Source organism: Pristiophorus japonicus, chromosome 7, assembly GCF_044704955.1.
Source record: "Pristiophorus japonicus isolate sPriJap1 chromosome 7, sPriJap1.hap1, whole genome shotgun sequence".
Lineage (NCBI taxonomy): Eukaryota > Metazoa > Chordata > Chondrichthyes > Pristiophoridae > Pristiophorus > Pristiophorus japonicus.
The window spans coordinates 192,109,706-192,125,537 of record NC_091983.1 but is presented as its reverse complement, the minus strand read 5'-3'; the positions used below and the strand labels follow the sequence as shown (position 1 = coordinate 192,125,537).

At 43.1% G+C, this 15,832-nt stretch overlaps 1 protein-coding gene across 1 annotated transcript in view; it reads left to right on the top strand.

Moving 5' to 3' along the window:
• scml4 (Scm polycomb group protein like 4) overlaps positions 1-15,832 on the top strand; it is a 218,495-nt gene that overhangs the window by 60,408 nt on the left and 142,255 nt on the right. Inside the window, exon 6 of the mRNA XM_070884244.1 lies at positions 8,810-8,939. Within this exon, the coding sequence (XP_070740345.1) occupies positions 8,810-8,939 (130 nt within the window). The remainder of the gene's footprint in view (positions 1-8,809; positions 8,940-15,832) is intronic.

Sequence of the window (15,832 nt, the reverse complement as noted above, 5' to 3'; positions counted from 1 at the left end):
AACAGGGTATTTTAATTTTCAGAGACTGTCGGCCTTAACCGTTCCACTGTGTTTCTGCAACAACTAAAAAAACAAAAAAGCTTTCAATATGACATAGAGCTCAGGTCTTTAGATTTTGTTTGATTACTGTGACTTATTAAAGAAATGTTTCACTGTATCACCTTGTATTATGTATTTCATTGATAGAATGGCCAAGGAGAACAAACAGGTTTATTATCTTTATTTGATTTAAACGAGACACATTGGTGATTACAGGGGAAGATTTTCCTATTTATTGTTTACAAAGAACATGTTTATGAATTTGCTACAAATAGCAAACAGAATAAATTTCCCCGACCATGTTTACTCTGCCGAAAGTCGAGGTTAGCTTTGCATTAAGGTGAAAAGAACAAACCCTTTTTGAGGATGGTCTTCTGAATTAACAGATTTTGTTAAAGATTAAAAATTAACTCCACATATTTTTTATTATTGGTGTCCCTCAGCCTTCCTTAATTTTGAAATTACCAAAAAGAGAAAATGACATGACTACAATATGAACCTATCAAAAATATCTCTAAGTGTTGAAAAAGCATTGTACGGATTTGTATTTCTAATTGAAGATTAAAATGAAGTGCTCTTTTTTTTCTTCTTGACTGTTTTAAACTTATTTTCCAAAAATTTGCAAGAAGTAAAATACCAGTAAACAGCCAACTCTGAAATGGAGAGACGCAACATTAATGTAACATTGCAGCTGTGTTACAATGTAGCATTCTGCTTCCCTAATCTAATAACAATAACTGTGGTGAAAAATATTGCAGTTGTTAGTCTTTTTAAAAAAAAATGTTCATTGACTTTCAGCTAAGGGTGTGCAAAAAAGGTTGGAACTGAAGTGCACCTGTCTCTTGGCAAGCGAACAGTTTAACCCAGACATGATTAAAGACAGTACACTTTACAAAATCCATCCCTGAAAACAGTTATATTTAGAGCAATTGTGGAAGATGATTGTTGGTATTTAATAGAAATAGGTTTTCCAATTTACAAACAAATAAAGCATTATTATTTGTTTTATACTCTTTGTTAAAGCAATCTTTTTTTTCCCACTGTTTTTTTCCTTTAGTTTTATTTCTCCCTCTCTCACTGTTTTATGTTGGTTTTCTTTCCGCCTTCTCTCTACCCCATAAGGCAAATCCTAGGCATGAGTCTTCAGTTATGAGTCAACTGCATACTCGAGACATTGCCTCACACCTAAAAGTAGCATGCTATGTCCATCATACCAGTCACAGGGGACAGTCAGTCTATGATACAGCCTGGGTTCACTGTCCTATTACTGCTCATGTGGCTGCCTTGAGTAACTGATTTTCTTCAGTTCTCGTTTAGAGTGACTGATCACAGATTATTGGCAGAAGAGCTTCCAGACAACCTCCTATCAGAAATCATGTGTGAGAGGTGATCTCATACTGGGAAGGAATATCATTGGTTGCAGTAGTAAAAACAACTGGTGGAAAGGCCTGTCAAAAGGGCAGAGGTTTCAAACTTGAGACAAATTGCCACTCACATTTTAATGCTTTAACTGACTATCTGTCATCTATTTTTGGTCATTAAAATGATACTGGAGTTGGGAGGCATTGAGCAGCGCTCCTTGCATGAGTTCGAGTACTATGTGCGGAGTTCCGCCTTCTGTACCTACTCAATAACGTGAGCAGGCAGTGAAAACATGGCTCTCATTGCATCATTGCAAAAATAGAGCCAATGCCACATCCTTCATTGCAATATAACGGTAGTAGTAATATATATTTATCTCCTCTCGTATCATGTTTTCTCTGTCTTTCAGTCTTTTAACTAAGGTTTTTGATAGAACTAGATTTTCCACCCATTGACAATGAACGGGCAAAATTTAGTCCAAATTTAAATGTACTTTTTCAATTCTCCCTATGTTTTACTCTGTTCCCCTCCCCTCTCCTGTCTATTTCTGCCTTCTGCCGAACTGTGGTTAGCAAAATAACTTTAGGGAAGTGGGTGTTTCCAAATGTTCTTTGCACAATTGGAACCCCCCTGCCCCATTAAAACGACACCGTTTTAATACAGATCTTTTACTATCCCCATGAATGCTGCCAGTGGTCTCTTTCCAGTTTGTTCTTATGCGTCCACCCACAATACAGTCTCTCTCTCCAGCAGGAGGAAGCAACTGAACACTGCAAAACTGGGATTTATTAACACAGTGGAGTAATAAATAACATGCAATCCTTGGATGGGAGAGTGGGAACTCATGATCCCGACCATGAGACTCTGGTCTTAGTAGGAGTGTCCCATCCAGTACCACTGTCTGTAGAATGTATAGTTATGCAATGTGTAGATTACTGTATAGAATTGTGAAATGAGCACACTACTCCCTGTTTTATGTTGGTTTCACCTCTGACAATAAGTGCGAGGAGTTCATGGACTTCTTTGTCTCAAAGATTGAGACCATCCATTCAACCACCTCTGCCTCTTCCCTTCCTTCCCCTCGCCCACCGGGCCAAACTTCCTCTAAGGAAGCCGCCTGCCTTAGCCCTGATCTCACAGTTTCTCTCCGATCTCCCCTCATGACCTTTCTGAGCTCATCCTGTCCATGAGACCCACTTCCCACTCCTTTGATCCCATTCCCACCAAACTGCTGACCACCCAACTTCCTTTTCTGGCTCCCATGTTAGCTGATATTGTTAAAGGTTCTCTCTCCTCCGGTACTGTCCCCCTCTCTCTCAAATCTGCCGTCATCACCCCTCTCAAAAAAAACAACCTGAGAACCTCTCTGTCCTTGCAAACTACCACCCCATCTCCAATCTCCCTTTCCTCTCAAGTCCTTGAACATTTTGTCGTCTCCCAAATCCATGTCCATTTTTCCCGCAATTCCATGTTTGAATCCCTCCAATCCAGTTTCCGCGCCTGCCACAGTACCGAAACATAACATCCTTTGTGACTGTGACAAAGGCAAACTATCCCTCCTCATCCTTCTTGACTTGTCTGCAGCCTTTGACACAATTAACCACTCTATCCTTCTCCAGCGCCTCTCCACTGTCGTCCAGCTAGATGGGACAGCACTCGCCTGGTTCCATTCTTATCTATCTAATCGTAGCCAGAGAATCACCTGCGATGGCTTCTCTTCTTGCCCCCACATCGTAACCTCTGGTGTCCCCCAAGGATCTAACCTTGGCCCCCTCCTATTTCTCATCTATATGCTGCCCCTTGGCGAGATATTCAGAAAACACAGTGTCAATTTCCACATGTATGCTGATGACACTCAGCTCTACCTCTCCACCACTTCTCTCAACCCCTTCACGGTCTCTAAATTGTCAGACTGCTTGTCCGACATTCAGCTCTGGATGAGTAGAAATTTTCTCCAATTAAATATTGGGAAGACTGAAGCCATTGTTTTCGGTCCCCGCCACAAACTGCGTTCCCTAGCCACTGACTCCACCCCTCTCCCCAACTTCTGTCTGAGGCTGAACCAGACTGTTTGCAACCTTGGTGTCATATTTGACCCTAAAATGAGCTTTCCACCACATATCTGCAGCATAACTAAAACCGCCTATTTCCACCTCCGTAACATCACCCATCTCCGCCCTTGCCTCAGATCATCTGCTGCTGAAGCCCTCATCCATGCCATTGTAGCGCTAGTCTTGACTATTCCAATGCACTCCTGGCTGGTCTTCCACATTCTACCCTATGTAAACTAGAGGTGATCCAAAACTTGGCTGCCTGTGTCCTAACTCGCACCAAGTCCTGCTCACCCATCACCCCTCTGTGCGCTGACCTACATTGGCTTCCGGTTAAGCAACACCTCGATTTCAAAATTTTCATTCTTATTTTCAGATCCCTCCATGACCTCACCCCTCCCTATCTCTGTAATCTCCTCCAGCCCCACAATCCCCCGAGGTGTCTGCACTTTAATTCTGCCCTCTTGACCATCCCTGATTATAATCGCTCAACCATCGGTGACCGTGCCTTCTGTTGCCTCGGCCCCAAGCTCGCGAAGTGCTTGCCTAAACCTCTCCGCCTCTCTTCCTCTCTTTCCTCTTTCAAGACACTCCTTAAAACATACCTTTGACCAAGCTTTTGGTTACCTGCGCTAGTTTCTACTTATGCGGCTTGGTGTCAATTTTTTTATCTCTCACTACTCCCTTGAAGCGCCTTTGGACGTTTCACTATGTTAAAGGTGCTATATAAATGCAAGTTGTTGTTGTTGTTTCACTCTCTGTTTCAAAGCAACATGTTGGCAAATGGATTCAGGGCATGTACATAGTTTTAAGTTGCAAGTACAGGGCAGAATCTCGGCGAGATGGTTCATTTAACTCAGTCCTGTTTTGCATATCTTTGCAGACTCCTGGGGAACACCCCTTGTCACATTCCGCCAATCAGGAACTAATCTTTTATTCCTACTCTCCGTCTCAACCAATAACCGAATTATATAAATATTTTTAAACTGCACTGCACAACAGTGGATTGAAAACATTATTGAAATGTAAACTTTCTAACATCACACCGCCCAACAGTTTAGTAATTAGTTTTGAGACCGAACCACAGTAGAATATATTGCATCACTAAATCATTTTACCTGATCTTTAAAATATTGTATAAACAGAGTACATCATGACGTCTCATATACGATTTCTATCCCAAGAGACATGGAGACCATAATAACTTCGTACTTTGTGATTTATCAGGCCACAATTCCACTTACATAGGATTACAGAGGATTACGTAGGATATACAGCACAGACACAGGCTATTCGGCCCAACCAGTCCATACCGGCGTTTATGCTCCACTTGATCCTCCTCCCCTCTTTCCTCATCTAACCCTATCAGCATAACCCTCTATTCCCTTTTCCCTCATATGCTTATCTAACCTCCCCTAAAATGCATCTCTTCTATTCACTCCCTGCGGTAGCGAGTTCCACATTCTCGGTGCTCTATGCGTAAAAAAGTTTCTTCTGAATTCCCTATTTGATTTCTTGGTGACTATATTATATTTAAGGCTTCTAGTTATAGAAACATAGAAACATAGAAAATAGGTGCAGGAGTAGGCCATTCGGCACTTCTAGCCTGCACCGCCATTCAGTGAGTTCATGGCTGAACATGCAACTTCAGTACCCCATTCCTGCTTTCTCGCCATACCCCTTGATCCCCCGAGTAGTAAGGACTTCATCTAACTCCTTTTTGAATATATTTAGTGAATTGGCCTCAACAACTTTCTGTGGTAGAGAATTCCACAGGTTCACCACTCTCTGGGTGAAGAAGTTTCTCCTCATCTCGGTCCTAAATGGCTTACCCCTTATCCTTAGACTGTGACCCCTGGTTCTGGACTTCCCCAACATCGGGAACATTCTTCCTGCATCCAACCTGTTTAAACCCATCAGAATTTTAAATGTTTCTACGAGACCCCCTCTCATTCTTCTGAACTCCAGTGAATACAAGCCCAGTTGATCCAGTCTTTCTTGATAGGTCAGTCCCGCCATCCCGGGAATCAGTCTGGTGAACCTTCGCTGCACTCCCTCAATAGCAAGAATATCCTTCCTCAGGTTGGGAGACCAAAACTGTACACAATACTCCAGGTGTGGCCTCACCAAGGCCCTGTACAACTGTAGCAACACCTCCCTGCCCCTGTACTCAAATCCACTCGCTATGAAGGCCAGCATGCCATTTGCTTTCTTAACCGCCTGCTGTACCTGCATGCCAACCTTCAATGACTGATGTACCATGACACTCAGGTCTCGTTGCACCTCCCCTTTTCCTAATCTCTCACCATTCAGATAATAGTCTGTCTCTCTGTTTTTACCACCAAAGTGGATAACCTCACATTTATCCACATTATACTTCATCTGCCATGCATTTGCCCACTCACCTAACCTATCCAAGTCGCTCTGCAGCCTCATAGCATCCTCCTCGCAGCTCACACTGCCACCCAACTTAGTGTCATCCACAAATTTGGAGATACTACATTTAATCTCCTCGTCTAAATCATTAATGTACAGTGTAAACAGCTGGGGCCCCAGCACAGAACCTTGCGGTACCCCACTAGTCACTGCCTGCCATTCTGAAAAGTCCCCATTTAGTCCTACTTTTTGCTTCCTGTCTGACAACCAGTTCTCAATCCATGTCAGCACACTACCACCAATCCCATGTGCTTTAACTTTGCACATTAATCTCTTGTGTGGGACCTTGTCGAAAGCCTTCTGAAAGTCAAAATATATCACATCAACTGGTTCTCCCTTGTCCACTCTACTGGAACCATCCTCAAAAAATTCCAGAAGATTTGTCAAGCATGATTTCCCTTTCACAAATCCATGCTGACTTGGACCTATCATGTCACCTCTTTCCAAATGCGTTGCTATGACATCCTTAATAATTGATTCTCTACCCCACAACATAGAAACATAGAAAATAGGTGCAGGAGTAGGCCATTCGGCCCTTCGAGCCTGCACCACCACTCAATAAGATCATGGTTGATCATTCACCTCAGTACCCCTTTCCTGGTTCTCTCCATACCCCTTGATCCCTTTAGCCATAAGGGCTATATCTAACTCCCTCTTGAATATATCCAATGAACTGGCTTCAACAACTCTCTGCGGTAGGGAATTCCACAGGTTAATAACTCTGAGTGAAGAAGTTTCTCCTCATCTCAGTCCTAAATGGCTTACCCCTTATCCTTAGACTGTGTCCCCTGGTTCTGAACTTCCCCAACATCGGGAACATTCTTCCTGCATCTAACCTGTCCAGTCCCGTCAGAATTTTATATGTTTCTATGAGATCCCCTCTCATCCTTCTAAACTCCAGTGAATACAGGCCCAGACGATCCAGTCTCTCCTCATATGTCAGTCCTGCCATCCCGGGACTCAGTCTGGTGAACCTTCGCTGCACTCCCTCAATAGCAAGAATGTCCTTCCTCAGATTAGGAGACCAAAACTGAACACAGTATTCCAGGTGAGGCTTCACCAAGGCCCTGTACAACCGCAATAAGACCACCTTTCTCCCATACTCAAACCCCCTAGCTATGGAGGCCAACATACCATTTTCTGCCTTCACCGCCTGCTGTACCTGCATGCCAACTTTCAATGACTGATGTACCATGACACCCAGGTCTCGTTGCACCTCCCCTTTTCCTAATCTGCTGCCATTCAGATAATAATCTGCCTTCGTGTTTCTGCCCCCAAAGTAGATAACCTCACATTTATCCACATTATACTGCATCTGCCATGCATTTGCCCACTCACCTAACCTGTCCAAGTCACCCTGCAGCCTCTTAGCGTCCTCCTCACAGCTCACACCGCCACCCAGTTTAGTGTCATCTGCAAACTTGGAGATATTACACTCAATTCCTTCATCCAAATCATTGATGTATATTGTAAAGAGCTGGGGTCCCTGCACTGAGCTCTGCGGCACCCCACTGGTCACTGCCTGCTATTCTGAAAAGGACCCATTTATCCCGACTCTCTGCTTCCTGTCTGCCAACCAGTTCTCTATCCACGTCAGTACATAACCCGCAATACCATGTGCTTTAATTTTGCACACCAAACTCTTGTGTGGGACCTTGTCAAAAGCCTTTTGAAAGTCCAAATACACCACATCCACTAGTTCTCCATTGTCCACTCTACTAGTTACATCCTCAAAAAATTCCAGAAGATTTGTTAAGCATGATTTCCCTTTCATAAATCCATGCTGACTTGGACCGATCTTGTCACTGCTTTCCAAATGCGCTGTTATTTCATCTTTAATAATTGATTCCAACATTTTCCCCACTACTGATGTCAGGCTAACCGGTCTATAATTACCCGTTTTCTCTCTCCCTCCTTTTTTAAAAAGTGGGGTTACATTAGCTACCCTTCAGTCCATAGGAACTGATCCCGAGTCGATAGACTGTTGGAAAATGATCACCAATGCATCCACTATTTCTCGTGGAAACATTCTCTTGGTATCTATTGTCAAAAACTTTCATAATTTTAAAGACGTCTCTTAGATCACCCCTCAGCCTTCTCTCTTTATGAAAAAAGAAATCCAGCCTGTTCATCTTTTCCCAATAGGTATACTCTCACATTTTTGGTATCATCCTTATAATTCTTCTCTGCACCTTCTCCAGTGCCTCTATATCCTTTTTATAATATGGCGACCAGAATTGCATGCAGTACTCCAAGTGTGGTCTAACCAAGGTTCAGTACTTTTCAGTTCTATCCCTCTAGTAATAAACCTTAGTTCTTGGGTTGCTTTTTTTATGGCCTTGTTAACCTGTGTCGCAGCTTTTAGTGATTTGTGTATATGTACTCTGAAATCCCACCCAGACTCTCACCCTCCATGTAATAAGTGACCTCCCTATTCTTCCTACCAAAATGTAATACCTCACATTTATCTGTGTTGAAATTCATTTGCCAATTATATGCCCTTGTTGAATATAAATTGTATGAATGTAAATTTTATCTTATTGGCCTTCATAATTTATCTTATATAGTCAGTAGAATGAGCTAATGGGTATTTTAGGCCTATGAGCATTTTTAGTCCTAAGATAGTAAATGGTGTAACAGAGCTCTGCAGCTGACAATGTCGGTCGAACGAAAAGCAATTTATTGTTTCTTTGGTATTATTTCTAATGTGTATTCAAAAATACTTCATTGGCTGTAAAGCACTTTGAGACGTCCTGAGGTCGTGGAAGGTGCTATATAAATGCAAGTTCTTTCTTTTAAATTAGCTGCTCCTTCACAAGTAATTAATGAAGTCTTCATGAGTATAATAATTGCAGGCAAAATTAATCAGATTCTTCTTGAAAATTTCACCAGTCATTTCAAATTCTTTCTTGTTATGGCAGAGGAAGCCCCGAATTCCACAAAATCCTCCACCCATCTCGCCCACCTTAAGCACTCCAGAACCGGACACCAGCACTGTTCCTCAGGATGCAGCGACTGTTCCCAGTTCAGCAATCTCCCAAGCATTGACAGGTAGGAGGAGAAACAAACTGACAACTATGGGTTGCCAATGGCAGTTTCAGGAATGGGATCGATTTCAAATGAAATTACAATTATGTAATTCATTAATACACAGCCGCTGTGATGATCACTGTTCAGTAATTAATTCATTGTATTATAAAAGGTAATTGCTAAACAACAGGTACAGTTAATTTGTTAAACCAGTGACTCATGACTTTGCTAGAAGCATCTGGATATGTTTTAACTGATGTTGGTCCTGATTTGTTTATTAATTCAATCCATACTTGTACTTTAAATAAAAGTTCATCTCTCTGCATTGGAAATTAGTAGAAGGTGTACACTCGCACAGTTGAGCTGTGTCCGTTTATGACCTAGGCAACCGAGCTCACGTTTATAAAAAAAAAATGTTGTCGGGATGCAGTTGGCACTGGAAGGTAGTATTTATTGCCCATCCTAGGTGTTCCGAGAGCATTAAGGATTAACCAGATCACTTGGGACTGGAGTCACATGTAGGCCAGATCGGTTAGATGTGACGGGTTCTTTCCCTGAATGACGTTAATGAACCAGTTGGCTTTTCATAATAATCCAGCTACTTTCATGGTCTTTGTTCTGGTGCCAACCAAACATTATCAGATATATTGCATATAATTCACAATTTGCCATGGCGGGGTTTGAAGTCACGGCCTTTGATTTGCTAGTCTAGTACTATAACCATTGATTGGAATGTGGGCAGATACAGCAGGAACAGCGAGGTCGGGGCTAAGGAGAGGCGAGAGACTGTGGAGGGATGTGATCGGGACCCAGAGAAGGCGTGAGTTTGGGGCCAGGGGCCCAAGGGCAGCACGGGCCAGCCCACACTGCGATATGTGTGCGCACTAGGTCCGTGCAGCAGACTGGTCTTCAGTCGTCTTAGGTAATCCTTGCTACTGGACCAAGACCTAGCTCTGTCAAGCCCGTGTGGTGACTGGTATGCAATGGCAACGGCCACCGCACGTTAAAAAAATCCACGCACAGGCATCTTCCACCCTTGAGGATGTAGTTCGGGTCCTTCATTCGAAACACCTGTGAGCTCATCCTTTTTTTGGTGTGGAAGCAAGTCATCCTCGTTTCGAGAGAGCGCCTATGAGTGAGTGAGAGTGACTATAACCATTAGGCTACCGTATTCCTTTTAATTATATTAAAACCTTACAGGACATGCGAAGTGCCAAAAATAGTGGCACAGCCAGGTTCTGGAATTCATTGGACCTGATTTTGTTGTACAACAGCTAACAGCGCTCATCATTATTAAAGAGTAAATCCGACAGCAACTAAGGAAGATGCTGTCCGAGGTGCCTGCTCCTCCAGAAGCTGTACTCTACTGGTATCTCGCTGAGCGACTCGGCATCAAAACCCATGAAAGGACATGAAATTGCCGTTAAAGCTGAAATGACTTTCTAATCGCAGCACGTTCCAATGCAAAAGCCCATAGGAAGTCTGTGGGACGGTGTAAGTGTAATGAATGGTGCCTTTCGTTCGCCACTGAGAGTAATAGATTCACACTAAACTCACCAGAAAAAGTTAGGGCTTGTCCATTCCATATAAGTACATTTTTAATGGCATGATAAGTCTTAATTCCTGCCAAACAACCGCTTTGGCATTGAAAATTAACTTTTACAAGTATGGAGTCTCACTCCTTCAACTTTTAATTATTGTTGGAGATTTTTTTTAAAAATGTTAATACTTTAATAAAACTTTTTCTCTTTGTCTCTTTTATCTCCCTCTCTCTTTCTTTCTCTCTCTCGTTATTTTTCTTTCTGTACATGATTTTGGCATTACATTAACTATTCTAACTTACACTTCCTGGTTCAGACTCTGCACTGCTCAGTACTGATTCTTCAATCTGATTGGTTAAGGAGCTACACAGTTTCTTGCCCTGTTCACGCAGGTTCAAGATCACCTGTAGAGGGTACTGCACCGAAATGGCTTTCTAATCCTGGCATGTTCCAGTGCAACAGCCCATAGAAAGTCTGTGGGCAAGTGTAAGTGTAATGAACGGCTGGTGTAATTTGTTCATCACTGAGAGTAAAATCTTAACTGACATGAACATTAAGCATCAATTACACACCATATTTGAATTGAGATTTTCATGGACTGAACACCTCAATTTTTTAGTTGATCAGAGAGAGCCAACATGAATTTGTGAAAAGTAGGTCATGCCTGACAAACCTGATTGAGTTTTTGAGGAGGTCACTAAAGTAGTGGACAGGGGAATGTCTATGGATGTTACTTATATGGACTCCCAGAATGCATTTAATAAAGTCTCACATAAGAGACTGTTAACTAAGGTGGAAACCCATTAAATTGTGGGCAAATTAGTGTCCTGGTTAGGAAATTGGCTGAGTGGCAGGAGACAGGCAGTAAGGATAATGGATAGGTAATCAAATTGGCAGGATGTGACTAGTGGTGTCCCACATGGGCTTGTTGGAGCCTCAACCATTCACAGTGTTTATTAATGACTTTGATAACGGGATAGAAAGCCTTGTATCCAAATTTGCCGATGACACAAAGATAGACAGTATTGTAGACAGTGCAGATGAAAGCATAAAATTACAAAGGGATAATGATAGATTAAGTGAATGGGCAAAACTGTGGCAAATGGATTTCAATGTAGGCAAATGTGAGGTCATCTACTTTGGACCTAAAAAGGATAGAACAGGGTACTTTCTAAATGGTGAAAACCTAAAAACAGTGGATGTCCAAAGAGACTTGGGAGGTCCAGGTACATAGCTCATTAAAATGTCATGAGCAGGTACAGAAAATAATCAAAAAGGCTAATGGAATGCTGGTCTTTATATCTAGAGGACAAGAATACAAGGGATAGAAATTATGCTGCGGCTATAAAAAGCCCTGGTTAGACTACACCCGGAGCACTGTGAGCAGTTCTGGGCATCACACCTTGGGAAGGCTATATTGGCCTTGGAGGGAGTAAAGCATAGATTTATCAGAATGATACTCCGACTTCAAGGGTTAAGTTACAAGGAAAAATGACAGAAATTAGGGTTGTATTCCCCAGAATTTAGATGGCTAAAGAGTGATCTGATCGAAGTTTTCAAGATATTAAGGGGAACAGATAGACAGGTAGATAGAGAGAAACTATTTCCGCTGGTTAGTGATTCTAGGACGAGGGGGCATAGTCTAAAAATTAGAGCCAGACCTTTCAGGAGTGAAATTAAGGAACACTTCTACGCACAAAGGGTGGTAGAAGTTTGGAACTCTCTTCTGCAAACGGCAATTGATGCTAGATCAATTGTTAAATTTAAATCTGAAATTGATCGCTTTTTGTTAACCAAAGGTATAAGGGATATTGGCCAAAGGCCCAAAGAGTTAGGTCGCAGATCAGCCATGATCTCATTGAATGGCAGAACAGGCTTGATGGGGCTCAATGGCCTACTCCTGTTTCTATGTTCCTAAGGGAAATAGAGCTGCGAGGGGGAGTGGGGGGCAAAGGTGCCTTGCTTAACGACTCACGTACACCTTCAGTCAAGTTGGCCAAAGAGCAACATTGAGCTATCACTAAGCAGGACCATCCAACTAGCCCAACTGAGTAGCAGGGCATAGATACAGAGGAGCGAATAAGAGGCAAGCAGAAAAATATCCCTATCAAATGGCATTATTGAAATCAGAGTGTGCGTTCCCAGAATTGCAGTTGTTATTTCATTGCATCCTTTATAAGATTATACAATACATAGAAATAGATACCAGCATATTGGATGCCAATCCTGGGACCCCAGATGGCTCAGTGGGTAAATGCACCACGTGGTGTGATAGTGATTCTAGTTTCCATCTCTGGTCTGTGCCGAGTTAGCGCATCTCTGCCAAGGTGACAACAGTTGGTCTTAATATTCCAGGACTAGGGAGAGGAACGACTCGCCACTTTTGGTTGCAATACTGCAAAGTACAACTGTGTGACCTTCAAATGAAGATGAGAGCAACTTAAGTTTGTGTAGCACCATTAACATAGATGCAGGTCCCAAAGACAGGATTGAATATGGCCATGATGTCCCCATGATAAAATTGCCTGTGTGCGGACACTCACTGTTTAATTTCACACACGAGGCCATGGACCTCTCTCCCAACATGATTGTCTTCAGGAAAGGAGAGAAGAATAAGGGAAAAATTATTTATGTGTTTGGATTTTTAAAAAATATATTCGTTAATAGGATATGAGCGTCGCTGGCAAGGCTAGCATTTATTGCCCATCCCTAATTGCCCTTCAGAAGGTGGTAGTGAACTGCCTTATACAACTGAGTGCTTGGCCATTTCAGAGGGAAGTTAAGAGTCAACCACATGTCTAGAGTCACAGGTAGGCCAGAACAGGCAGATTTCCTTAACTAAAGGATATTAGTGAACGAGATGCATTTTTATGACACTCCGGTAGTTTCATGGTCACCATTACTGATACTAGCTTTGAATTCCAGGGGGCCGAAAATGAGCCCCGCCCCAAACGAGGCGCACTCACTGTTTTTTAAAGTTTTTCTCTGCCCCAATCCATGGGGTAGAGCTCCGACAGAAATTCAGGTCTGAGAAATCTTATTTCCAGTGGGGCGGTGTTCTGGGCGGGTGCGGAGCAGAAGTGGCCTTCGGTCAGGTCGGCTGCCTGTCCCTGTCATCAGCGCTGTGCTGATGTCAGCGCGACACGGACGTGCTGTGTTGCGTTGACGCGTCACAACGTCCCTCCCCTTCAGTTAAAGGGGAGGGCCGCTGCGAACTCTGCATATATTTTAGTTAGGTCCACTGGGGCCACCAGGGAGGGTTTCGGCAAGGCCAGTGGCCTGGCACCCAAGAGGGGGTGCTGGGCTGCCTGTTGGCCGAACCCGTGGGCACCATTGTCGGGCTGACCTGGCAGACGGCTAACAAATAAAATAAAATGGCGTCCGCGGCAGTGCGCCCTCTTCTTTAAGGGCAGACGCGACGCCCAGCCACACATAGCTTCCCACCGGGGAAAGCTGTCGGGGGCACCGACCGGTGGCCGATCTACTCCCACAGGCAATTTCCCACATGGGGTAGAAAGAGGGTCCGCTCGTGCCCGAAATGTTTTGAGGCCATCACGGATCTTAAAGAAAAGGTCAATTTCAGCTCCCAGATTTAAAAAAAATGTAATTAACTGAATTTAAATTCCCAGCTGCTGTGGTGAGATTTGAACTCATGGCCCCAGATCATTAGTCCAGTAACATAACCACGATGCTACCGTACCAGAAGCATAGTGGTTATTTGTAACGATTGATAATCAAAGATTGAGTTTTAATGTATAATCTACCAATTTTCTTGGCATCATGACCATTTCAGTGCAGTCAGATTGCCTGTCTGATATTAAGCCTGGATAAGTCACAATCTCCACCAGATGAAGGTGTCCATGGTACATTATCCCTCCTCCTTCTCTTTGAACTCTCTGCACATTTGACACGGTTGACCATGCCATCCTCCTCCTCCACCTTTCCTCCACAGTCCAGCTCCATGGGTATGTCGTTGCAAGATTCCCCATCTACCTAGCTTGTCTAAACCAGAAGATTTCTAGCACTGGCTTATCTTCCATCTACAGCACATCTGGAATCCCACAAAACCTACCTTTAGTCCCCTCCTCTTCTTTATCTATATACTGCTGTTTGGCAACATTATTTGCAAATGCAGGGTCAGATTCATATATATGCTGATGACATTCAGCTGTACTTCTACCAATTTTCTTGGCATCATGACCATTTCAGTGCAGTCAGATTGCCTGTCTGATATTAAGCCTGGATAAGTCACAATCTCCACCAGATGAGCATTGGGAAGATCGAAGTCAATGTTTTTGGTGTCCAACGTAAACTCAGTTCTTTACCACTGATGGAGTCCTCTCCCTGGCCATTCACTTTGGCTAAATAAAACCACATCAACTCAGCATTGTGTCCGACTCTGAGCTGAGCTTCATGCCCCACACCCTCTCCATCATTGAGACAGCTTCCTTCCATCCCTGCAAGATTGTCCACCTTACCTCAACCTCCCCCTTATCATACAAAACTCTTATCCTCACTTTTGTCACCTCCAAACTTGATTATTCCAAAGTTCCCTTTGCTGGCCTCCATAATAAACCCTGACTTGTCCTTCCTACACAAAGTGCCACTTGCCCATCACTTCCATCCTTGCTGGCTGACACTTACTTCCTGTCTCCCTATACATCTTGTTTTTAATCTTCAGATCCCTCCATTACCTCATGCCTCTCTGTCACCTCCTCCAACCATACATCCTTTTCCATGTGTCAGCTTAGACTAGTGGTACCATTTACATCTGCGTCGGAAGGTCCTGGGTTCATGGCCCACTCCAGGGACTTGAGTACATAACTAGGCTAACACATAAACGCAGTATTGAGGGAGTGCTGTACTGTTGGAAGTGCCATCTCTCGGATAAGATGTTAAATCACAAAAGATCCCATGGTATTATTCAAAGAAGAGCAGGGGGTTTCACCCAGCATTTTAGCCAATATTTATCCCTCAATCAACAACTCACAAAAAGCAGATTATCTGGTTATTTTGGTCATCAAAGTGATGCATTTTGGTAGGAGGAGAGGCAATGTAAACTGAAAGGTACAATTTTAAAAGGGGTGCAAGAATTGAAAGACCTGGCGGTATACGTACACAAAACTTTGAAAGTGGCAGGGCAAGTTGAGAGGGCTGTTAAAAAGCAAAGTTGGCTTTATAAACAGAGGCATAGAGTACAAAAGCAAGGAAGTTATGCTAAACCTGTATAAAACACTGGTTAAGCCCCAACTGGAGTATTGTGGTCAATTCTGGGCACCACACTTTAGGAAGAGTGTGAAGGCCTTAGAGAGGGTGCATAGGAGATTACTGAGCATGGCACTAGGGATGAAAGACTTCAGTTACATGCAGAGA